At 38.1% G+C, this 26,084-nt stretch overlaps 1 protein-coding gene across 2 annotated transcripts; it reads left to right on the top strand.

Annotated features, from left to right (window-relative positions):
• Nucleotides 1-147: 147 nt before the first annotated feature.
• Nucleotides 148-24,669, top strand: THAP12 (THAP domain containing 12). Of its 2 annotated transcripts, XM_025894472.2 has the most exons (5): nt 149-532; nt 10,337-10,457; nt 14,045-14,152; nt 18,064-18,100; nt 19,483-24,669. In XM_025894472.2, the coding sequence occupies exons 1-5, from the start codon at nt 444-446 to the stop codon at nt 21,414-21,416; spliced, it is 2,289 nt and encodes a 762-aa protein (XP_025750257.1). In that variant the 5' UTR covers nt 149-443; the 3' UTR covers nt 21,417-24,669. The 2 variants fall into 2 exon arrangements, with proteins under 2 accessions (XP_073735836.1, XP_025750257.1); XM_073879735.1 differs by lacking the exon at nt 14,045-14,152 and having other exon boundaries at nt 148-532.
• The last annotated feature ends 1,415 nt before the right edge of the window (nt 24,670-26,084 follow it).

The raw sequence follows: 26,084 nt of genomic DNA, 5'->3' as shown, positions 1-26,084 counted from the left end.
CGCGCCAGGCCTCGCTTCCACCTCGCCACACCCGGGCCGGCGCGCTTCTTTGCGCGTGCCCGCTTGGGGAGAAGTCGGCGGAAAGAAGGGGGCGGGGGAGGAAGGCTGAGGGAAGAGAGGGCACCCCCGGGCGCCAGGGTGCATTGTGGGAAGGAGGCGGCAGCGTCCCGGGCGGGCGGGAGGTGCACCAGCGGCAGCGGCGGCGGCGGCGGTAAATCCTCCCGGCCGCTCACAGCACTGTGGAGCCGCGTCCCCAGCCCGGCCTCGGACCGCGGCGCCCCTCCTGCCCCTCGCGGCTTCTCGCCCGCCGCCCCTCCCCCCGGCGCGCCGGCCTAGCCGAGCCGGCCGGCCGGCCTGGCTCCCCTCCCCGGCCCCGACGGGCGGGCGGGCTGCCCTGAGGAGGCGGGGAGGGGAGGGCTGGGCCGGCCGGCGGGTGGGCGACGATGCCGAACTTCTGCGCTGCCCCCAACTGCACGAGGAAGAGCACGCAGTCGGACCTGGCCTTTTTCAGGTTCCCGCGGGATCCGGCCAGGTAAGCGGCGGGCGCGGAGCCGGCAGCCCGGGCCCATCTCCGCGGTGCGCGCTGCCAAGCGCCGGCTCCGGGGCTGCGTGGGGAGTGGGCCACGGTCTTCGACCCCAGCCTCGGCGGCAGGTGGGGAACGGGCCTTGAGCAGCGGGCCGGCGGGCGCCCGGGGACCTCGGAGCACGTGCGCCAGCGGGGGCTCGGCGCGGCGGGCACCACCCGAAGGAAGAGGCAACTGGGGCGGCGCGCAGGCGAGATGAGCTGGGTTCTCGCCTTGGTTAGCTTGCTGGGTGATCTCGGGCAGGTCGCTTTTCCCTCTAGGCTTTAGTTTCCTTAGCTGTCAAAAGAGGCACTTGGATTCTATGGTTGGGGTCACCAGGGCCCTTCCCTCTCCTTGCCACCACCCCCGGGACAGTGTTTCTTTTTGGAGTCCGGTCACCTTCTTTGATCTCGTCAAGTCACAAGTACTTCCTCCAGCGGATTTGTTCATGGTTCAAATTCTGGCTCTGACCGTTACTCATTGTCTCACTTGGTTATCTTGGGGATAACGGAGGGTAGGGTGGGGGGGGGGGTATACGCCTGTGGGCGTGGGAATTGGTACTGAAGTCTTTTCCTTGAGGTAACCCACACTCTGACTTATATTTAAAGAGTGACAGAGTAGGGACTGTGAAAGTCTGAAGAATTTTCCTTGGCTTCTCTTGTTGATGCGTTCATTTCAAACCAACACTTATCGTGTGCCGAGCACTAGTGTTTGGTGCTGGAAATTCGGATGTGAGAGAGACAGTGTTGCTGCCTGCAGAAAGCTCACAGTCTGTTAAGGAGACAGATATAGAAGAAGGCGATTATAATATAGCATCCTATTTATTAGGTCCACAAATATTAATTGAAGGCCTACTATGTGCTAGGCATTGCTCTGAGCACTGGGAGTGTACGGATGACCAAATCAAAGCCCCTGCTCTCTTGAAGTTTATATTCTAGTGGAGGAAAATAGACAAGTATGTATATACAATATGTCATATGGTGATAAATACTATGGAGAAAAGGCAAATGTTGGGGGGTATAATAAGGAGTAGCAGGGGAGGCACAATTGCTATTCAAATAGGGTGATCAGAGAAGGTCTCACTGAGAAGGTGAATTTGAGCAAAGACCAGAAGTAGGTGAGCAGGCCAACCATGGAGATATCTAGAGGAAGAGCCTTCTGGTCTGTGGAAACAGTAAATGCAGTCAGGGCATGCATGTTAACAGGTACAGCCAGAAGTCCATGGACAATAGAGCTGGTTTAAGGAAGGAGAGAGAGGGAAAAAATCAGAAAACGGTGTGTGTTTGTATGATAGGGGTGAATTGTGTAGGATATTTTAGGCCATGTAAAGCATTATGGCCTTTATTCTGAGTGAGACAGGAAGTCATCCAAGAGTTTAGAGAAGAGAGACTACTTTAAACAGGATCACTGGCTGCTTGTTAGATTGTAGGGAAGCAAAAGTGAGAGCAGGAAGACCAGTTAAAGGCTTGATTGCAGTAATCCAGGTTAGTAGAGGAGGAGGGGGTTAACTGTTGGCATTTGAGAAACGTTTTGAAGGTGAAGCCAACAGAATCTGTTAATGGTTTAGATGTAGGTTGGTAAGAGAAAAGGGGAAGTCAAGAATAACTCAAGATTTTTTTTTAACCTGAGTATTTACTGAGCTATGGAAGACTGGGAGGAACAGGTTTGGTGGAGACATATTAAAAGTTTGGTTTGGGACATGTGAAGTTTGAAGAGTTTAATAAATGTTCAGGAATATCCAGAAATGAACTCAAAATGGCCCATATTTAGATCAGTAACCTAAATATTTTAGAGCTTAAACCATAAAAAGATAGTCTGGAATTTAGAGACTTTCAAACTAGAGATTGTAAATATGGGTGTTCTCAGTTTATAGAGTGTATTTAAAGTCATGCTCTGGGGTAAATAAAGCGGAGTAGATCTGAGGATTGAGCCCTGGGGCATTCCTGGTGTTTAAAGTTCAGGGAGGTGAGGATGGACTAGCTCAGAAGAGTGAGGAGTAGCTGTTGGGTTCTGTGGGAGCAGAGAAGAGGAACATCTGAATCTGACTGGGCCTTATCCCATTACGCATTATCTTCCTTTTACCCAAATTTTAGCCCAAGGGCAATCTTGAGAGTATATTTCACTTGCATAATAAGGGCAACAGTTGATTCTGGACCACAGGTCATTTGTGTCCGTATACTGTAGTGAATGCTCTTTTCGTTACACTCCTTAGAGGGGAGGGAGTATGACCTATAGGGGTGTACAGTCTCAAATTTGGAAGAAATTTTTAGATCTAGTGCAGTCTGTCCTCTTTGAGAATCTAATATAAGGACCTTACTTGAGAAAAGTCAGACACAATTTTGCATTCCATTATCAAGGTATTTTATGGGCCCTTTAGGGCCCTTTGCTAAAGACTGTTCTCTGCTTTGTGAAGGGACATTTCAAGATTTTGGACAGCTTTGGCTGTTGTTTCTTTCTTGTATTGAGTGGGATTATGTCTCCCTATAATTTATGCTTTGGAGGTCCTAGTTATGTTCCTACAGTCACACTGAGCAAATCTGTGCCATTTTCTATGTCAGAATCCTTTGAATATTTCGAGACCAAATTATGAACTTTTGTTTTAAACATTTTTATTGAGATATAATTCACACACCATACAATTCACCCATTTAAAATGTGTATTAAGTGCACTTTAATATACATTATACAGTATTAATGTATGTTCAGTATATATTACATTATTAATTTTTAAACATTTTGGTAAGATACAAAATTTGCCATTTTAACTATTTTTTAAGTGTGTAATTCAGTGGCATTAATTACATTCACAGTGTTGTGCAGCCAATCCCTTTCAAAAAGCTTTTTCATTACCCCAAGCAAAAACTGTACCATTAAGCAGTAACTCCTTCCCTCCCCCCACCCCGCCCCACCCACTTTCAGTCTCCACGAATTTGTGTGTTCTGTGTACTTCATGTAAATGGAATCATACAGTTGTCCTTTATATCTGGTTTATTTTAGTTAACATAATATCTTCAAGATCCTAACTTTTTATCCAGACCAAATCTCCTCTTACTGAGGATTTCAAATTCTTCTGTATTTGACAGTTTCTTCTTTACCGTGTCGAGAATTAATTATAATAAAGAAGTAGTTTTCAGAAGTGTGTATTGAATTAATAACAGTATTTTTAGGGTTATTATAATTTTTTTCTGTAAATGAGTTGTAGGGAAGGTTGATAAAAGGTGACATTGCCACCCTATCCTTGAAAAGTTAACTAATACTGTTAACTAAAAATATAGTATATTTAATGCTATTAAATAGTACATTTCCTTTTTGTTATATTTGTAAATTCCATGGACACTTTTATAAACAGCTATTTGAAGTAATTTAAAATTCAAAAGTGTAGTTAATAAAGGGCACAGTGCAGAATTTCAAAATATAGTACCTTTTATTGGTTCAGAAAAAGTGGCATTAATGTGCTTTTTATTTTTTTATTTTAATTTTAGTTTTTTTTAATTGAAGTATAGTTGACAATGTTCAGCATTAGTTTCAGATGTACAACGTAGTGATTCACTAAGTCTATACATTATGCCATGTTCACCGCAAGCGTAGCTACCATCTGTCACCATATAGTGCTGTTATAATACCATTGACTCTATTCCCTATGCTGTGCTTTTTATCCCCATTACTTATCCTTTCCTTTTTTTTTTTAACTATAAAATAATTGAATCAACTCCCTTTAGGGCAGTGGTAGGGAGGTCATAGATTACCTAAAATTAAAGTTTAAAGGAAAAAAAAACCTGCCTAAATCTGGGTCGCCCCAGGATGGCTTGACTAATGCCAAGGCTTGGCAGGAACCTGGGGGCAGCTCATCCCCAGATGAGATGAAGGTACGAGTAGAGCTGATGAATTGCTCCTATTAGAGTGAGGTGGGCAATTGAAGCCCTCTTCTTCCTTCTCAGGCAATTAGTTCTAACTCACCCCTCAGGTGGTGAGGTCTTCCAAGGTTCTTTTGGCAATTTAATCAAAGTTAATTGAGAATTGATGTACTCTGCCTTGTAAAACGTAAAACAAGTGTTTTTTGGGGCACTCATGAAGGTCCCCCAAGACCCTTTCAAGGAGTCCACAAGGTAAAATTATTTCATAATAACACTGACGTTATTTGCCTTTTTCACACTCGTTCTTTCAGGAGTGTGCACTGGAGTTTCTGAGGAGCTCCATAACATGGTAACATCATTGCTCTGATAAGTTATCTGTTAATATTTTCTAAAATTTTCTAAGTATGGTTATACAGATGCCAGTGTTTGGTAGATATTTTCTCAGAAATAAACAAAAGCCTGCCACTTCAAGGGAAACAATTGACATTCAAGCAAAAATTAGAATTTTGGAAAATTTATATGCACCACTTCAAGCTTGACAACTCTTAAGACTTTTCTGTTGAGATTGATGGTGATATTGATAAACATGACTTTTTAAATAAATTGTATAATGGTGTTTGCATAACTGACTGGACTGATATTTTCCAGATTGACCAATTCATAATTTTACAAAGACATGCACAGATAAAAGCCCTATTCAAAGTATAAGATACACCAGCAGATTTCAATGTAATAGAGTGAAAAAGCTCATTGGGCTGGTTTCAGATTCCACATCGCAACTCAACTTTAAGAAACCACCACTTGTGGAGTTTTGGTGTAGTATTAAAGAATATCCATAGTAATGTGGGTAAGGGAGGAATATTTTAATTACCTTTTTTGACTACATAGCAGTGTGAGGCCAGATTTTCTTCATATACTTGAACCAGAACCACATATGGCAGCAGATTAAATACAAAAACAGATGTGAGAATCTAGCATTAAAGAGATTTGCAAAGATGGAAGACAGTGCCATTCTTTTAACTAAATGTTTTTTGTTTTATAAAATGCAGTTATTTTTCATTAAAATATTACCTATATTAACATAATGGGATTGTGAGTTTTAATGAATTAATAAATATGTTTTAAATGTATTTGGTTTTAATTTCTGTAATGATAAATATTGATAAACAAAAGCTTTTTGGGTCCTCAATGAGAATGTAAAAAGACTGTGAAGTTTGAGAATCACATCTATAAAATATGATCTTAAAGTGCTTTCATATCTCCTTTAATCCTCCAACCAATGCTTTGAGTTGTAATGATAATACTTTTTATAGAATACTTCATATTCTCTGTGCCAGGCAGTGTTCTATGTGTTTTATGTACATTATTTCATTTAACCCTCGCAGTAGGTTTTGAGATAGTCCCTGCTTTCAGATGAACAAAGCAGGCACAGAGAAATTAACTAATGTCCTCAAAGTCCCATAGAAACATGATATAGGATAAAATATGTAATATTACTGAAACTTATTTGACCATAAAACTTTTTTTATTTTAATGGAACAGTTGATTAGTGTTCCTTGAAATATGTTTTTGAAAATGCTGCAAGTAGGAGACCATCATAGGGAAAAATAAATTAAAAGGCTAAATAATACTGGAAGGGTGATTAAAATGATAGAAAATGACCATTGGATTTGGCAGGATTGAAATAATTCATAATCTTGAGCAGTTTCATTGGAAAAGAGATAAAGCAGAAGCCTCCTTGGAATTGATGGAGGAAAGAATGTGAAATAAAGTGGAGACAGGGAAAATGGGCTCTAGTTTTGCTATGCAGAGGGTCCAGGTTAATGGAATTTTTTAGAAGGGAGATACTAGGGCATGTTCATACTCATGATAATAATATACAGTAGGATAAATAAAGGGTGTTGAGAGACCATATACAGAGAGGAAGGGGAGTCTTTCCTATGTGTGTGTGTATATACATAGTCATACCCATATGTATACACATCTGAATCAGGAAAAGTTTCCTTCAAGAAATGACGTTTGAGGGGCACCTGGGTGACTCGGTCTGTTGAGTGTCTGCCTTCGGCTCAGGTCATTGATCCCAGGGTCCTGGGATCGAGCCCTGTGAGCCCCATGTCAGGCTCTCTGCTCACTGGGGAGTCTGCTTCTCCCTCTCCCCCCACTGTGCTCTCTCATGTGTGCTCAGTCTCTCTCGAATAAATAAAATTGTAAAAAACAAAAAAAACATTTACTCTGCAGCATGGAGAAGGGGTTAGGGAAAGGCAAAAGACCAGTTGAAGCTGGGTGGATTCGGAGAATCATTTCACTCTGCTAAGGGAAAAGGCTACAGAGTTCGGGAGTACAGGGCACAGAACAGTGACAGGGAGAGCTAGGAAAGGGGAGACAGTGGTCAATTTGAGAGATAATTATGTATATCTTTAAAAGTATTTAAGTATATATACATATATATACACACACACGCATACATGTACACACATGTATGTAAAAAGCTTGTAGTCATATATAACTCGTAACTTTATTGATATAAAATGTATATACACAGGCAATCACAAATCATAAGTGTTGTGTGGCTTGTTGGATTTTCAGGGTGACCTGTCCATGAAACTTTCGCCCAGATTTAAAAAAAAAAAAATAGAATATTACTAAGATCCCAAACTCCCTCTCCCTTGAGGCCCTCCCAGTCATTATGCCACTATCCCTAGTGAGAGCCACTGTCCTACTTGATACAATTAGATTAGTTGGTTATTGAGAATGAGGGACAGAGTGAGGGAATCTTTTATTGATATATGACATACATAGAAAAGAGTGTAAAATTAGTAGTCTAGACTTGATGAATTTTTATGAAATGAATACCCAGGTAACATTTGAGATATAGAACATGTTTCTACCCAGAGAAGCCCATTAGAGATCCAGTGCCCAAAGTGTTTATTGCGATGTAGTCACATAGACACACTCTGCCAAGCGTATGTTACAATTCTAGACAACAAGAAGGAAGGCAGATGTTTGGTATAAATCATATTGTTAAAAAAAAATAAATCATGTTGTTTGCACAGTCTTAAGTACAATGAGCCACCTTATCAGTTAGGGAAAGTTTTATGTCGATATAGGGAACTATTTATTAACCTGGTTTCTTCCAGGCACCAATCAAAAGGGCATCCTTACAAGCAGGCCTTTCTAACGATAGCAATCTCAGGCCTCCTATATTAACTTTTTTTCTGCATAATCACCATCGATTAGTTTTGCCTATTTTTTTAATGGCATCTGATTTCTTTTTTTTTTTTTAAGTTTATTTATTTAAGTAATTTCTACACCCAACATGGGGTTTGAACTCATAAGCCCGAAATCAAGAGTTGCATGCTCTTCCAGGTGAGCCAGCCGGGTGCAAGTTTTGCCTATCCTTAAACTTCTTATAAAAGGAATCATAGATGTACTACTGGCTTATTTTACTCAGCATTATGTTTGTGGGATCTAGCTAGTTCATTCATTCCCATTGCCAAAGAGTGCCACTTTCTCATCAGCATTTGGTATTATCTCTTTTACATTGTGGTCATTCTTGAAGGTATGTAGTAATATTTTATTATGGTTTTCATTAGCATGTCCCTGATGACTAGTGAGATTGAGCCCTTTTTTTTCCATGAACGTTTTTTTCATGTGTATTGGCCATCTGGATAACCTTTTTATTGTAAGTTACTTGTTCAGATCTCTGGCCCATTTTTATATTGGATTGTTTGATTTATCTGTGGGAGTTCTAAATACATATTTTGGATATGAATCTATTGTTGGATATATGTATTGCAGATACCTTCTTCCATTTTATAGGTTGCCTTTTCACTCTTCATTGGGTTCTTTCAATGAAGAAAAGTTATTAACTTTAAAGTAGCCAAATTAATTCATCTTTTGCTCTAGAGCTTGTGCTTTCTTTTTTGCCTTCTTTAAGATATCTTTGTCTATGCCAAGGTGATGGAGATAGTCTCCTGTGTTATCTTTTAGAAGCTTATTGTTTTACCTTCCATATTTAGATCTATAGTGCACTTGGTACTTATTTTTGTGCACATGGTGTGAAAGTAGGAGTGAAGATTAATTTTTTCATATGGCCATCGAATTGACTCAGCACTGTGTATTGAAAAAAACTTTGTCCATAGCTTTCCGTTTTGTTTCATTGTTTTATCCTGTGCCAGTACCACACTCTCTTACTAAGCTTTATAATAAGTTTTAATATCTGATAGCGTAAGTCAACTTATTTTTTCAAGATTATCTTGCCTATTGGTTCTTTGAATTTCTATATAAAAAGTTTTAGAATTATCTTGTCATTTTTCCCTTTCTCTCCTTTTCACACATACACACAAAGAGACACGCACAAAAGAACTTTTTGGGATTTTGATTATATTGAATCAGTAAATCAATTTGAGGAGAATTGGTATCTTTAGAATTCAGTGTACCACTCCATGAACTTGTATATCCCTCCATTTATTAAAGTTATTTTAAATCTTTTTCAATTAGAGGGTCTTGCACATCTTTCACTAGATTTACTTCTAGGTATTGATATGGCAGACATAGATGTAGTTATTTGGGCTATCTGCCCAGTCTATTCTTGATTGAATCTGAATGTTTGTGGTATCAGAAAGCTGTCTCAACTTAGTTCAGAGATAATACAGACAGTACCATTCTGTATGGAAGGTCTTCAGAGATCTAAGATTTAAAAAACAAACAGCTGTAGCAGTATGGCAAATTATTTTTTAGTGAGACAGTTTCTGTACTAAATATTTGGATGTTGAAACATGAAATGTTTATGAAATCATAGTGCACAACTGTGTAAAAATATTAAAATATGGACATCTTAGGTATCATTACTGTGCAGTAATACTTCTCGGTTGAATGAAATGCTGTACAATTTAGGTGTGGTTTTACTTTCAGTTAGATAATCAACATTTCACCATGGTTTTACATATTGAGAGTAGAGAGAATTAAGTGTCAGCATGTGTGTGTGTAGGGGTGAACTGTAATATTAAGACAGAATATACTATGATGCGATTGTAGAGTGAATTACGTTTTCAAATTTGTGGCTGTGACAGCATTTTTATTCCTAGAAACTTGAGGACTGAAGGAAAGAAAAGTCTAGTTGTAAGCTTTAGCAAATTACTTAACATTTCTGTGCCTTCATTTCTTCATCTGCATACGGGGGATAACGTACCCTTTTGTAAAGTACTTAGAACAGTGTCTGGCTCATAGTAAGTGCTTAGTATGCATCGTCATCATTGTTGTCATTATTATTTATTTTTCTGCAGATTTGTAAACACCAAGAGGGCATGGACTTTGTCTTGTTCATTATCTTCCACACCTTCTGTGTACTAGACTGTGTAGGTACAATCCCTGCCGTCATGGAGCTTGCAACCTAATCTGTACATATTGTAGATAATAAGTCATGTTTATAATAAGGCACATGAACACAGGCATCATGCTCCTGGAAGAAACTCCAATGATTTATAGAACATCTGTTTACTGATTTTTTGCAATGTTCTTTTATATCCTTGTTTAAGTTGAAATCCTGAGGGGAATGTTAGGCCGTGGGTCTCATGGTTGTGCAACGTTTTGCTTGAACTAGTGATAAGTAAGTCCTCTCTGGTGCTAGGCTGTCCTGGGAATTGAAAGACAGAGATTGAAGTTCTAGTTTTACTGCAGATTTTGTGCATGACTCTGAGCAAGTTACTTCTTAACCTTGTCTGTAATTGAATGTACTAAATGATATCTAAGATTTCTTCTGGCTCTCATTTTGGTATCAATCAGCTTTTCCAAATTACGTTCTGCAGGGAGAGGAGAGCAGGAATCCATTGTCTATAATATATATTTGCCTTATAGCTGAATGCTGAAATAAAAATGTTGAACTCATATTTCATAATTGTATTTTGGTTTTATTTATAGATGCCAGAAGTGGGTGGAGAATTGTAGGAGAGCGGACTTAGAAGATAAAACACCTGATCAACTAAATAAACATTATCGATTATGTGCCAAACACTTTGAGACCTCTATGATCTGTAGAACTGTAAGTAATAGAAGGGCTTGAGTTGTTTGTTTTCTCTCTCTCTCACTCAGTATCTGGTTGGAAATGTAAATATTTAATAATGCTGGAGTATATCCTTGCACCCCACCACTTTTTTCAAAGTTGAAGACAAATTCGGAGCTAATTGGTATCTCTTTTGTTCTTAAAAACCCGGGATCTTTTTTAACCCCCCGTTTCTGATGCCCCATTCCTACTCACCAGAGGTTGCCACTTTTATGTTGCTTAATGCAGCCTTCAGAAAATTTTGGATATTAAAGTGTTTGTTTAGGGTAGAGGTTGTGTTTTTATTTGGAGCAACTTCTCCAGAGCTTTTTTTTTTATGAGTGAAATCTTCATTGAGAAAGGTAGCTCTTTGTTTTCATGTTTCCATATGTACTGTTAGAACCAACCCTTAATTTTTATGTGCAAGTTACAAGAAGCAAATCATATATTTAATGTGAAAAAAATTTCCATCAGTAATTTTCAATTTCATATCAAGACCTGGGTCTCTCACCCTTACTACTGTTAACTGTGTGAATTTGGCCATGTCACTTTCCCTTTCTGGGCCCCAAATTCTAATGATTAAACCACATAATTCCTGAGATCTTAAGATTTTTAACCCTCTGTGATTCTGTTGTTGCTGTGACTTATAAGAGACACAAATAGGGCAGATTTGATCGAAATGAAGCAGACTTGAAACACTTTAAAAATTAGTTAGGAAGACAGTTTTGTTAAATAATATATTCTTGTTTAGGTATAACTAATGTATCATCTCAGATATTGGGATAGACATAAACTTGATTTGAAGATACACTATATATTGTTACGCAGCAATTTATTTTGATATTTTTTTCAGATACATTTTGCAGAGGCATCAGAAAACTAAAGAATGATTGGGTTATTTTATTTCTCAAAATTAATTGAAGCAGATACTTGTGAAGTCATTGGGAGGTGAGCCAATTCCGGTTCAACAGTTTAATCACAAATATTTGAGGGATATTTTTGCCTTGCTTTGTTAAGAGGGTAATAATGATCAACCAAAATAAGGGATTTCATATGTTTAAAAGGCAAACTATTTTTATGTTCTTGACATTAAGTAAAAATATCCCAAATTATTTTAAATATACAAGACATATGCATTTTTATTTTAGTAATAAATATGGTCTACTTAACAGACAATTCTAGTAAGATTAATGTGAGAAATGTAAAATTATAGTTCACTCATATTCTTGTTTAGTCAACATAGGACAGAAAGATGAACTATTTTTGCTTTTTAAATTTCCACATGATTCTTCAGTCTTGAATAAGTTAATGCAAATACGAGAAGATGTTCTTTCTACACATGTAGAAGAAAATACTGCTATTAAAAACTGGCTTATATGATATCTATATCCAAATGTTTGAGAGTTTTGACTTTATTAGTTTGGCGTTGAAGGTTTCATCAGTAAACATTCATGGCTACTTCAACCAAAGCCAAATATTATCTTTGATGCTAGAGTAAAATCACTGCTTTATGCTCAAACCTTAGTTCAGCAGTTAAAGATTAAATCGTGATACTGAGTTAAAACTGTCATGCACGTAAATTGAATATTGCTCTTTTTCGCATGTGAACTTATAAATCAGTATTTATAAAAAGCAACATGTTTTTAATTCATGTTCTGTTTTTTGGTCTGTAACATCTTTGCTTTATGGCAAATTAATTTGATTTGAATTTAAGAAATGCATTAAGAATGTTTTATCCCTCCTCTCCTTATTCAGTAATTGGTAAGATATCAAGAGTTGACTGTGTATGTTGTGACATGTTTGTTTGCTAAGCAGGAAAGATGCGGTGTTTGGGGTACAGTATAGTTTTTGCTCCCTTCAGTGATTGTGTCCCTAATCAATCTCTGATTCAAAATTCCTAGTAGACTCAGGATAATTGGCCCAGCACTAGAAGCTGAGTGTCATTAAGAAATAGATTTAAAAAAAAAAAAAAGTTTTCTTGTTTGTGTTTTCCGTGAGGCATGGGGTTGAACTGGAAAATATTGAATCTGAATAGAAATACTTCCCAAATGTGTTTAACAACTCTTGAGATAAAACCCAAGATAGTGTGTTCCCTTTAGTTACATATATTTTTTCTTCATATCATCCTAACCTTCCTTCCCTGGGTGAAAAAAAATATAGTTGTTATTTTTGTTTGACATATAGTTTGAACATGCTTTAATAGTGAGCTTTGAAACAATCACTGCTCCCGAGAAAGCTTTTTAAAAAGAAGAGTGTTTGTCTTTATCAATGTAGACCTTTGAAGAGATTAAAGGCACTGTTTCTTTGGACTAGCTGAGGGGAATGTATGCAGTTATTCATCTGTTACTCTTCCTGTTAATAAACTTCTTGTCCCTACCTGACCTCTGGGTTGGCTGTTGAAGACTGTCAACATCTAAGTATGCATCCAGCTTCTAGCCAGGTTGGATTAGGTTAACAGGAATTAGAATAGAGAATAATCATCCTTCAGTGATAAGAACTTAGAATTAGAAATTTAGAAATACCAGTTCAGTGTTTGCAGAAGTCCAATTAGGCATATCATGGTTATGAATGAATTCAAGTGGTGCATTAGTCAATTTTTATTTTAGGAGTTTCACAGTATGTGTTAAAAAATATAACTAGCTAGGGGCACCTGGGTGGCTCAGTCGTTAAGCATCTGCCTTCAGCTCAGGTCGTGATCCCGGGCTCCTGGGATCGAGCCCCGCATCAGGCTCCCTGCTCTGCGGGAAGCCTGCTTCTCCCTCTCCCACTCCCCCTGCTTGTGCTCCCTCTCTCACTGTCACTCTGTCAAATAAATACATAAAATCTTTAAAAAAATATATATGTATGTAACTAGCTCATCAAAATCATTATTTTATAGTCTGTATTGTCTAAGACAATTCTAACTTAAAAATGAGTGGATTATGTAAAAGTGCCAGATAATGGTATGCAAATGTTATCATTAGTATATGAATAATTTCATTTTGGGGAATATTGGTCTAGTTCAATACTTGAATTTTATTCAGAAGAGGAAACTGAGGTCCAAAAAGGGAAAATATTTGGCTAGGATCTCATAGTGAGTAACTGGTAGAGTTTGGACTAGTTCCTAGGTCTCTTGGGTCCCATGCAGTCCCATATTATTTCCTTATACTTGATGCTTCTCAGTAATAGTAGTGAAAGTGGAGTGAACAGCAGGTAAAGAAGGGAAGAATTATTAAAGAACATACAAAGCGATAGGTGGAGAAACTTTTGTGCCTACTGTAGATTTGGTGGGCTCATGGAAGGGCAGAACAGACAAAGTCGCTGGGAGGATGAATTAGAAGTATATTTGCAAGATGCAAATACATTTTATTTTTTATGCCTACCATCAATTCCATTCCTTTTTGAAAATAGATTGCCAGAAGGGCAAAGACAAAAATTGAGTTAGAAATGATAAACTAATCTGGATTGACATCGTCATTCTGCAAGTCTCTACACTTTAGAGCTGGAGTTGAAGGAGTACTGGGGAAGTCATTAACATAGCATTTTCTTTATGTGTAATAATACATTCTTACAGACTGTCTCTGAATTAACACGTTTTTCTTTTTCAGAGTCCTTATAGGACAGTTCTTCGAGATAATGCAATACCAACAATATTTGATCTTACCAGTCATTTGAACAATCCACACAGTAGACACAGAAAACGAATAAAAGAATTGGTACGTCAGTGTGCTTTTGGCTTTCCCACCCCCCGTAATACTGTGACATCAAATATAGATGCATTCATGTTAAAATTGAACCCAAGTTACTCTCTATTTCACAGGTAGCATGGGAAGTGAATGCTGTGGTTATTGAAGTAGCATGGATGTGAGATGATTAGTACTTAAATTGGAAAGTCTTCTCAAATTTAGCCCGTTGATACTCATTGACTTGGGCCAAAATATGCTGTCAGTTTTAGACCACTAGCACATTCCCTTCCTGGGAAGAAAAAAACCCAAAAAACACTACCTTTTCTTTTATAGTAAGGAAAGTGGAGTTGAGGGATATTTCCAGAATTCAGCACAAAGGGATAAAGAAAGGGAAAGTATAAAAGTTAAGACATGGATACTTTTACCTAGAAGTAATGGTTCTATCTCTATTAAGTACTGTCAGGGTTAGAAAAAGCTTTTAAATCTCTGTATATGGCATCATTTATACATGTTTTTATAGTAATAGGAATTTGATACCCTTTAGTTCTAATGATTGAAACCTACCTGGTTTTTTGTTGACATTAGGTGAACAGCATTAAATTGCTGAGACTCCTCAGTCCATGACTTTCTGTCATTGTTGCCACCAGCAAGACCCTTATTTTATTTTTCTTCCTCCTTCCACTATTACCATTCCCATTTCTTCTCCTCCTTTTGGTATCCATGCTAGTGTATTTAATATTTCTCATTTCATTCTGCCTACTGTGTGCTTTTTAAAGCAACATTCATCGAATTTTCTTCATTTTTTCTGTTTCTATGTTTACCTTTCATACTTACATCTTTGATCCATTTGGAGTTTGTATGTCTTTATTACCATAGCTTTATGATATATCTTACTTTCAAATACAGTGATTTCTTAACTCTTCTTTTTCAAAATTGTCCTTGCTATTTGTGGACCTTTATCCCACTAGGTGAATTTGAGAATTCTTTTGTCTTATATAAATTGTATGGGGATTTTCATCATGAATGTTTTGAATTACCATCTTTGCAATATTAATTAGACCTATCCATAAAGAGAAAAAAACAGCTATCAAGTAATAGCAATCATTGACAAAACTAAATACTAGTTCTTTGAAAACACTATTAAAATACTTTTAGGGGTTCCTGGGTGGTTCAGTTGGTTAAGTGTCTGCCTTTTGCTCAGGTCATGATCTCACGGTCCTGGGATCGAGCCCTGAGTCAGGCTCCCTGCTCAGTGGGGAGTCTACTTCTCCCTCTGCCCCCGCCCCCACCCTGGCTCATGCTCTCTCAGATAAATAAAATCTTTAAAATAAATTAAAAATTAAAAAAATACTTTTAGGAATGCACAAAGTAAAAAATTTGAAATAACTTCAGGGTTTTTGCTGCAGTTCTTTAAAAGAGAACAATATGTACATTCTTCCTTAAATTACTTCCTAAATACACTGTCGTTTTTGTTGGTATAGATTATGTATTCTGGTTGAGATTGTTTCTAGCAATTTTGAAGACCCCTTTTTATTAATCCTAATAGTCCACCAAGTTTTCTATGTAGTTGATTGTATCATCCTCCAAATTTGCCTTTTCTTCCAATCCTTATAATTTAAAATTTTTCTGTTGCCTGTGTTGCTGTTTAGTAACTACAGTTACTACACCCCTAAGAGTGCTGTGTTGAATAGTCTCAGGAATGTCACCACTGGTACATTTGTCTTGTTCCATTAAGTGTGACATTTGTTGTTGATATTGTTAGATAATTTTTATTAAGGAAATTCCTTTTATTCCCTTTTAGTCTCCATATTCAAAATTTTTATCATAACTTGTTGAACTTACCAGAAGATTTCACTGCATCTGTTGAGTAGAAAAGTTCACGATTTTTTTTTAAGGCAGTGAATAACATTGATGGGTTTTCTGATGTTGAACCATCTTTGCATTCCTGTGATGAACCCTAATTGATTGCAGTATATCTTTCTTCATTTGTTTGATTTAGTTGGTTAATATTTTACTTAGGATATTGCATTTATCATTTTAAGTGTTGTCCTGTAATTTTCTTTTTTCGTGTACTCCTATTATCCAGTTATGATATCAAGGTTCTATTAGCCTTATAAAATTAGTTGGATAGCTTTCCTTTTTTTCCTCTCAGTTTTTCTAGAGAAACTTGTTTAAGGTGTATACTATTTGCTCTTGAAAGTTAAACTATAAAACCATCAGATGGCTTGGGATGGGTGAGGGAATATTTTAATTGCCATTTTGATTTATTTATTGGTTTTCTCTTCTTGTGTTTCATTTGTTTTCAAGAGTTCATGAACTGCATCTAGGATTTTGGAATGCTTGTTTTTTTCTGAACCTAAGATTATTTTAATAGTCTTTGCAAAGAAATAGTAGTTACTTTTATTAATGATTGCTGCACTTGTGAGCTATTTTACCGGTTTCTTCTTGATTTGAGGGATTTACTTTTTAGCTCTTTTTCTGGCTTCTTGAATGTTTAGCTCATATTTATGTATATTCAAAGCTGTAAATGTCTAAGTGTGTTTTAGCTGTATCCCACAATTTTAGACATGTAGTGCTTCCATTGATTAGCTAGAAGTGTTTTGTATTCCCCTATTTCTTTACCATAGGATTATTTTTGTTTTTAGTTTCCAGGCATAGGTTTATTTTTTAAAACCATATTGTAGTTTTTATTTGGAGTGTTATTATTAAGTGATACATAGAGGATATATACAGTCTGTGTGATACTGATGCTTTCTAATTTTTGCATTTGTTACTGCTATTGAAGTATGATGCTCTAGCCTGATTCTTGCTCCTTTTTAGATCTGCTTTTCTCACTCAAAGTCTTTAGTTTTTTTCCTTTATATTTGACATTTTAAATTTTGCTAAACTGGGTCTAGATGGTTTTTTTAATTATCTGGATTTACATCTTTAAGTTCTGAGAAATCCTCAGTTTTTATTTCTTCATGCATTTCTTTCCCTCTATTTATTTATTTGTTTTTCTGGGACTTCTCATAGATGAATGCTGACACTCCACAACAGTCCTCCACATCAGCGTTCTTCTTAGTAATATGTACCAGGGGTGAGGCAGTCGGCCACTTCCCACCCTGTAGCTTATCATTTCCCTGTATTCTGCCCCTTGGGAACCTCAGATACCTTACTGCAGACATGCTCTTCCAGATCTGCCATCCTTGCAGCTGCAGTTCACGGGATAAGGAGGGAATGTTCTGGATTGGCTAGCCTGTTGACAGTTCTTGTTAGCAATATCATGTTCCCATGCTGCCTAGCAGGTACCCTGTTAACTCCAGCTGTCACTGGTACTGCTGCTTGCCTGCCCCAGAATAGTAATGGGGTGGGTTGTGATTTAAGCATTGTGGGGGGTTAGAGGGAGAGAAAAGGATACAACTGGGAAGTGCTTCCTCGGTCTAACCCGGTATGTATGTCCCACTTGGCCCTCTGTGCTGTGTGCATCCATTTCTCTTTTCCATACTGGTACTGCATTACTCTCTGCTCCCCAGGGATTTTTCATAGCTTTTCTGTTAGGTTCTGGGATCCAACAACTCTCTCTTACATGGCATCCCCCAGGATTGGATTGAGGGGGGACATGATTTGTGACCCCTTGGAATGCCCATCCTATACTTTTCATGCCTTTTATTAGCCAGCAAACACTTGTAACCCAAAGTTATGATGATTTAAGTATAAAGTAAGTTAAACAATGCTTTCTTTGCTCTCCAGTATTTTATTATGAGCTTGGAGTCATTAGTAAATTATACTTCTGGTTTTTCTGGTCATCTCTATGTTTGAAGAATGTTTTCCTTATAAGGAATTTATGCTCTTGAAGGAATTAAATTTGAGTCAAGATACGCTTTTTACTTCTGAGTCTACAGTGATGTGCTAGAGTTCAGTTTTCTTAAAGATTTTTTTTCTTTTTTCTTGTCATTTAGAGTGAAGATGAAATCAGGACACTGAAACAGAAAAAAAGTAAGTGATGGTATTAATGACTCAACTCCTGAATGCCTTTTAAAAAGGCCTTGACCTGGTCAGGACAAATAATTACGTTTTATGTCCAAAACCTGCCGTGAGAATGATGTAAGCATGTGGTAGGCATTGTCCCATGGGCTGGAACTGTCTGTGAGACTAAAGTGTTAGTTTAGTTTCTTGATTGAGTGCTACTGTGCCATGCACTTTGCCTTCTCCCCACTAGGGCTGTGCTCTTGGTGTGGTAGGAGTGGTAGGCACACCGACAGAGTGTCCCAGGGTAGGGAAGGAGAGGCAGCAGGAAGGACAAGAGCAGAATCTTCGTCCACCCAATGTGTGGTGCATAATAAGTTCTTGATACATTTTTAAGGAGTAAATGCTGTGGGAACACTTAGCCTAATAGAGGGTAGGAGTCAGAAGCTTTTTTTTTTTTTAAGATTTTTTATTTATTTATTCATGAGAGACCGGGGTCGGGGGAGAGAGAGAGAGGCAGAGGGAGAAGCAGGCTTCCCGCCGAGCAGGGAGCCCGATGCGGGACTTGATCCCAGGACCCTGGGATCATGACCTGAGCCGAAGGCAGATGCTCAACCATCTGAGCCACCCAGGCGCCCGTCAGAAGCCTTTCTGCGGGGACTGATAGCTGACCTCTGTCACCAAAGAATGAGGACGAGAAGTTGTTTTTGTTCTTGACAGTGATTGCTATTATTCCTCCTTTCTCTGTGCCCTCCTCCTACTGTGTTGCTATTATTATTAATATAAGTCTTTATGTCTGTGTGCTAAGTGTTTATTTGAAGTGCTTTTCTTAATTGATTTAATTCTCACAGTAGTCCTGAGGTAAGTACTATTATTTCCCCTCTCTGTAGATGAGGAGATCTGGAGTCAGGCAAAGGAGGGAAGAGTAATCTGTACAGAAGGAAAGTGGCTTGAGGCAGGGTGCTGGATTTGGGAAGTTATACTCATTTTGTTGTTGGAGCTTCTACTCTTCCATGATGATTAGAAAATGAGCCTAGAGAGGACCACAGCGTCCAGGACTGGCAGCGTTGTGTGTATGACAGTGGGCAGGGCACCAACCTCAGAGCCTCGGTTTTCCTATCCAAATGCAAAGGGATTGGGCTGATATGTCTAGTAGTCTAATATTAGCCTTAAAAATTGCCTGCATATACTCTACATTCTGTTGGCATACCTGTATACGGTTTTTGTCTCCTCCTCTAGAGTGTGTCTTATTGTAACCTCTGTATCCTAGTCTGTGGTCCACTAGGTGCCTTGTGAATGTTGAATGGATGAGTTTGTGAATTTTAAATATTTAACCAGTCAAAAATGGAAATTTTTGTTGTTTGTATGGTTCCTCATGAGCCTGTTTATAAAATTAATCCTTTGTTTTCCAGTCGATGAAACTTCTGAACAGGAACCAAAACATAAAGAAATCAACAACAGCAACGCTCAGAATCCCAGTGCAGAAGAAGGGGGTGAAGAACAGGATGAAGACATTTTACCTTTAACCCTTGAAGAGAAAGAAAACAAAGAATACTTAAAATCTTTATTTGAAATTTTGATTCTTATGGGAAAACAAAACATACCTCTGGATGGGCATGAAACTGATGAAATCCCAGAGGGTCTCTTTACTCCGGATAACTTCCAAGCACTGCTGGAGTGCCGGATAAATTCTGGCGAAGAGGTTCTGAGAAAGCGCTTTGAGACAACAGCAGTTAACACATTATTTTGCTCGAAAACACAGCAGAAACAGATGCTAGACATCTGTGAGAGCTGCATTCGGGAGGAGACCCTCAGGGAAGTGAGAGACTCCCACTTCTTTTCTATCATCACTGATGACGTAGTGGACATAGCGGGGGAAGAACACTTGCCTGTGTTGGTGAGGTTTGTTGATGAATCTCATAACCTGAGAGAGGAATTTGTGGGCTTCTTGCCTTATGAAGCTGATGCAGAAATTCTGGCTGTAAAATTTCACACTACGATAACTGAGAAGTGGGGGTTAAACATGGAGTATTGTCGTGGCCAGGCTTACATTGTGTCCAGTGGATTTTCTTCCAAAATGAAAGTCGTTGCTTCTAGACTTTTAGAGAAATATCCCCAAGCTGTCTACACACTTTGCTCTTCCTGTGCCTTAAATATGTGGTTGGCAAAATCAGTGCCTGTTGTGGGAGTATCTGTTGCGTTAGGAACAATTGAGGAAGTTTGTTCTTTCTTCCATCGATCTCCACAATTGCTTTTGGAGCTTGACAATGTAATTTCTGTCCTCTTTCAAAACAATGAGGAAAAGGGTAAAGAACTGAAGGAAATCTGCCATTCTCAGTGGACAGGCAGGCACGATGCTTTTGAAATTTTAGTGGACCTCCTACAAGCACTTGTTTTATGTTTAGATGGTATAAATAGTGATACAAATATCAGATGGAATAACTATATAGCTGGTCGAGCTTTTGTACTCTGTAGTGCAGTAACAGATTTTGATTTCATCGTTACCATTGTTGTTCTTAAAAATGTTCTATCTTTTACAAGAGCCTTTGGGAAAAACCTTCAAGGGCAAACCTCTGATGTCTTCTTTGCAGCCAGTAGCTTGACTGCAGTGCTGCATTCACTAAATGAAGTGATGGAAAATATTGAAGTTTATCATGAATTTTGGTTCGAAGAAGCCACAAATTTGGCAACTAAGCTTGATATTCAGATGAAACTCCCTGGGAAATTCCGCAGAGCCCAGCAAGGTAACCTGGAATCTCAGCTCACTTCTGAGAGTTACTATAAAGAAACTCTAAGTGTTCCAACAGTGGAACACATTATTCAGGAACTGAAAGATATATTCTCAGAACAGCACCTCAAAGCTCTTAAATGCTTATCTCTTGTACCCTCTGTCATGGGACAGCTCAAATTTAATACATCGGAGGAGCACCATGCTGACATGTACAGAAGTGACTTGCCCAATCCCGACACACTCTCAGCTGAGCTGCATTGCTGGAGAATCAAGTGGAAACACAGAGGGAAAGATATAGAGCTTCCATCCACTATTTATGAAGCCCTGCATCTACCAGACATCAAGTTTTTTCCTAATGTTTATGCATTGCTGAAAGTCCTATGTATTCTTCCTGTGATGAAGGTTGAGAATGAACGCTATGAAAATGGGCGAAAGCGTCTCAAAGCATACCTGAGGAACACTCTGACAGATCAAAGGTCAAGTAACTTGGCTTTGCTTAACATAAATTTTGATATAAAACATGATCTGGATTTAATGGTGGACACATACATCAAACTCTATACAACTAAGTCAGAGCTTCCTACAGATAACTCAGAAACCATTGAGAATACCTAAAAGACTTAAAGTAGGCTTTCTCTTATGTTTGATATTTGGAAAAATCTGTAAGAAATTTGAAAACATCTTACAGAAAAGCTGTCAGGTGTATGTAGGCCACTTAATCACTGAGTATCTTGACCTGTCGACCTCTCATTGAGTACATTAGCCATTGATAATCTGCCTGTTTAAATGGCCCCTGTTTAAACTCTCATGCTTTGGAGACATACCTGTTCCAGAAGATAGCATTGAAAGTGCCACATTACACTTCTGTGGGATCTCTGCTAATGGCACTTGGGAATTGTTTCAGTTAAGTCATTTTAGATAAAACATTGTCACTGGATCCAATTGTCTGGTATTGAGTTACCAGTTCTTAGAAGATAAAGATTTTGAAGAGGTATGGGAGGAAGGAGTACATTTTATAAAATGTTACAATGAAGTTCAGAGTGACCTTTGAATAGTAGGAGTGTTAGTATGTTTAAAAATCTGTAATGGACAGTTAAGGGAGTTACCAGACAGAGAGGGAGAGAGAAACACGTGAGCTTACGTGAGCTTGCCAGGCAAGGATTGCAGTAGAGATTTTGTCTTTATCAAATAAACTTAAAGGAACTAGGTACAGTTAAAGTTTGAATGGGAGAGCCTGGCATTGTTGTTCCACATTGGATTGTTGCTGTTTACATTCCTTTGTTGAGCCTACATCTTCATAAGCTCTTTAGCAAGTGTATGTAGAACACCTACATCTTCATAAGCTTTTTAGCAGGTATATGTTGAACACCTCTGTTCATGGTCAAGACAGGATCAGAGGCCATGGATACTGACAACTGATTTGTCTGTTTTCCTCTGTCTTTTTCCATGACTATATCTACTGCCTCGTCTTGATTTATAAACAAAACCTGGAAAACCTACAAAAATAAATGTTTTGTGGTTTATCTAGGAATAATACAGAAAATATTGCTGTTATTTTTGGTGAAGAAAATCAATTTTGTATAGTTTATTTCAACCTAAATAAAATGTGAATTTTGTTTAAAGTTCAGGTACATTATTTTTGGTGGGGGACAAAATGGATTCTTGTGGTAAATTCTTTTTTCAAAAATATCACCTTCACAACTGAAGATGGCTTTTTGGGGGGTCTTTTGGGGGGTGGCATATGGTTTACTACTTGGGTATATAAAAGACATTTTAATTAAGAAATTTCTAAATAAGGTTTATCTAACTGATGTTTTTTAATATTATGTGCTGTATGACCCCGTTACAAATTTTCAAGATTTGTGTAATTGTTGATAGCTAAAATGTAAACGAATTAATATAATTGCCGAGATGTCATTGAATTATTTTATGTTGGGATATGTTAGTGTTACTTGAGTTTCAGAAAACAGGATGGGGTGCATTTATAGAGTGCAGGTCTTAATGATAGCTGGCAGTGCATGTCCCTGTCAGGGACAGGGCTGGCCGATGTGTCAAATCAGGACACATTACTCATTCATGTTATGAAAAAGATAACAGAGTTTATCCAATAGCCAGAGCTCTAAGAGGTGCCTCTGTCTTTGGCAGAAAGAACTGATCAGGTTCATGGTGACAGGATGACAGTAAAGGAGACAGAGCTGGCCTTTTAATACCTGCTTCTAGTTTTTAGGACACTCAAGAGTGGTGTGATCTTGGTCCCCTGGGTGGGGCTCAGTCGGCTGGGAGATCTGAGTTGGGCATCGGACTCTTGATCTCAGCTCAGGTCTTGATCTCAGGGGCATGAATTCAAGGCCTGCATTTGGGGGGAAAAAGTGGTGTGACTTTGGTAGAATATTTGAGCTGGGTATGTTTCTTCAGCTATAAAAAAAACACAGGTTGCACTATGAAGAGTGGATACTTTATCATCAATTACCTATGACTGCTTAACATCCCAGAACTTAGTGGCTTAAAAGAACAGTTTATCATTTCTCAGTTTTGTGGCTTGGTTGAATGGTTCTTTTGCTAGTGTCATATGGGCATTCTGCATTCAGCTGGCAGATTGACTAGGGGCGGAGTGGTACAGCTGGGCCTCTCCATGTGGTCTTTTTATCTTGGACTTAGGGCATAGTGGTCTCGGAGTACCAAGAAGGCAGAGGCAGTAGCTTCAAAGCCTGAGCTCAAGAACTCACAGACCATCACTTTCACCACATTGTTTTGGTCAAAGCAAGTCATAAGGCTGGCCCAGATACAAGGGATGAGGAAACAGAATCCTCATCTTGATGAGAGGAGGTGCAGAATACAGCCCTGTTTGCTGTTCACCATAATTATGTAAAACAGTCCTGCAGTTAGCATTAGGTAAGCTTTTTAAGATGCCCATCATTTGTTTTTATAATCTGTGTATGTTCTCTAAATTGGTAATTTATTGAAAACCCCCAAACCTTAATTTATTAAGGCATTTTCACAAACTGATGTTTGAAGATAGATTGAGTCATTGGTGGTCTCCCCACACATAAAACAAATTGTCGCTTTTGCAAGATTAAATTGAAAGTAGGTGTTGTGACTGTTTATTCCACAAACATTAGATGAACGCCTACTGTGTGCCAGGTTTAAGTGCTGGCAATAGCAGATGCACTTTCTTACTAGAGCTTACAGTCTTGAGTTGGCCCTTGGGCTACAATTGTACTTATTTGTAACTACACATACACTTGGTAGAGTTAAGTGAATCAAATTTACTAAAATTAAAAAAGACATAGGGTATCTATAAAAGCCTGTGCAGTTTAAAAAAAATTCTATATCAAATCTAAACAGTTTGTGAAATACACTAGAAAATAGATTTAAGACTTAGCAAATTTAACTGGAGAAAGGTTTGCTTTTGACATATCCACTCTCATTTTTGGGAAAGGAAAGTTACACAGTTGAAGCCTAACATAGGATTTGTTACCTGAAAAATAAATGAGAACAAATGCTTATAATAATTTTGTGTAATTTTTATTTAATTCCTAACAAAAACCCTGAGGTAAATAGTAATTGATTGAGTTGGAAGAGACCCCTCTTGAGGCGAGTTCCTCTGCAGTAACTTAATTGGATCTGGTTTTTATTTCATTTTAGGGACAGCGACTTTTAAAGTGCTATTTAAAGTGAGTGATTCAGGGTGGGAGGATGGGTTAGCCTGGTGATGGGTAGTAAAGAGGGCACGTTCTGCATGGAGCCCTGGGTGTTATACGCAAACAATGAATCATGGAACACTACATCAAAAACTAATGATGTAATGTATGGTGATTAACATAACAATAAAAAAGAAATAAAGTGAGTGATTGATAAAACAGGAAAATCGTACTTGCAGTGTTTATTAATATTTATATGTTACTTTAGAGTTTACAGAGCACTTTGAATATATCATTCAAGTTCTCTGAAAAACTCAAGCCACTATTATCCCCATTTTTCAGTTGAGAAATCAAGCTCACAGAGGTAAATGAATTGCTCCAAATTATATAGCTAATAAGTGCCAGAGCCAGGTACTTCAGTCCTTCGATCTTAAAATTGATTATGAAAGCCACTTCATTCTTATGGTTTATAAAAGAAATATTTGCTTTAAGAATAGGCTCCTTTTATGTTCCTGCTTTATCCATTGCCAGCTTTCAGCACAGCATCTCTAGAATGTGTTCATTATAGTCGACGTGGATTCTTTGGGGAAAAAAAAAAAAGCCTGAAACTTCTGAGACTTCACAAACTGGGTGTAGAAATGCTGCCACCTTTGTTTGGCTGCCAAGACACTACCACAAAGGACTAGATCCAGGTCCATTTATTTCACGAGAGTGGGTGCAGCTGTCTTCTTGCTGTAATCAAATGCTTCCTCTGTAGCCAGCTTTTTGTGGCCAGAAAAAGCAGAGTAATTTTTAGTACAGATTAGCATAAAAACCTCTACTAGATCGGTTTCAGGAAACAATTACTAGCTTAGAAACAATAAGTGTGATCTATAGGTTGGTTAAAATGGCAGTTAATTTCCAGACTTTAAAATGCCCTTTATTTCTCACCGTGAATACTATATAAATAGAATACACTACCTGCCACTGTATTTGGTTTCATAAATTATTTGGACAGGGTGAACAACAGACTTCAAAACTAAGTAGAGGTAGTAAATCTGCCCTTTTTAATGAGTTTGAATTTACAGTAGTAGTTTAAACATCTGGAAGTTTAAAGTCCTAATTCATTCCAAATGTTCAACAAGGATATATTGCAAAGAGGATATTGTAATTGGAGGATCAAGAAAACTATTGACTCAATCTGAAGCCTTCCTAATTTTCTATATATACATTAATCACTTAAAACTTGAGAGGCTGACAGTTCAAAAACAGTAGAGATGGACCCAGATATCTTAAGTTGGCATGCTTATAGAAGAGTAACTTTTTAAAAGAGGGCATAGTTACAACAAGGGTAAGGTTACAGCTGTTAACATAGCTAAGGCACAGCTGGATAGGGCTGCCGTGTTCTGTGCTTATGGGTATGTGGTGGGTTTTTTATAATTGTTCTTAAAACTGGACTGAGGGGAGTCAAACCTTGTGACTTAGAAACTAATTTTGATTAATGGATCTTGTCGTCCAAGAATCTGGTCTGCAGCCAGCAGCTAGCATGAGACCAAGCATTCATTTGTTTTGTTTTTTTTTTAAGGATTTTATTTATTTATTTGACAGAGACAGCGAGAGAGGGAACACAAGCAGGGGGAGTGGGAGAGGGAGAAGCAGGCTT

Source organism: Callorhinus ursinus, unplaced genomic scaffold (assembly GCF_003265705.2).
Source record: "Callorhinus ursinus isolate GAN/ISIS: 27379988/994484 unplaced genomic scaffold, GSC_fseal_2.0 scaffold35, whole genome shotgun sequence".
Taxonomy (NCBI): domain Eukaryota; kingdom Metazoa; phylum Chordata; class Mammalia; order Carnivora; family Otariidae; genus Callorhinus; species Callorhinus ursinus.
This window is presented reverse-complemented; position numbering and strand designations above follow the sequence as displayed.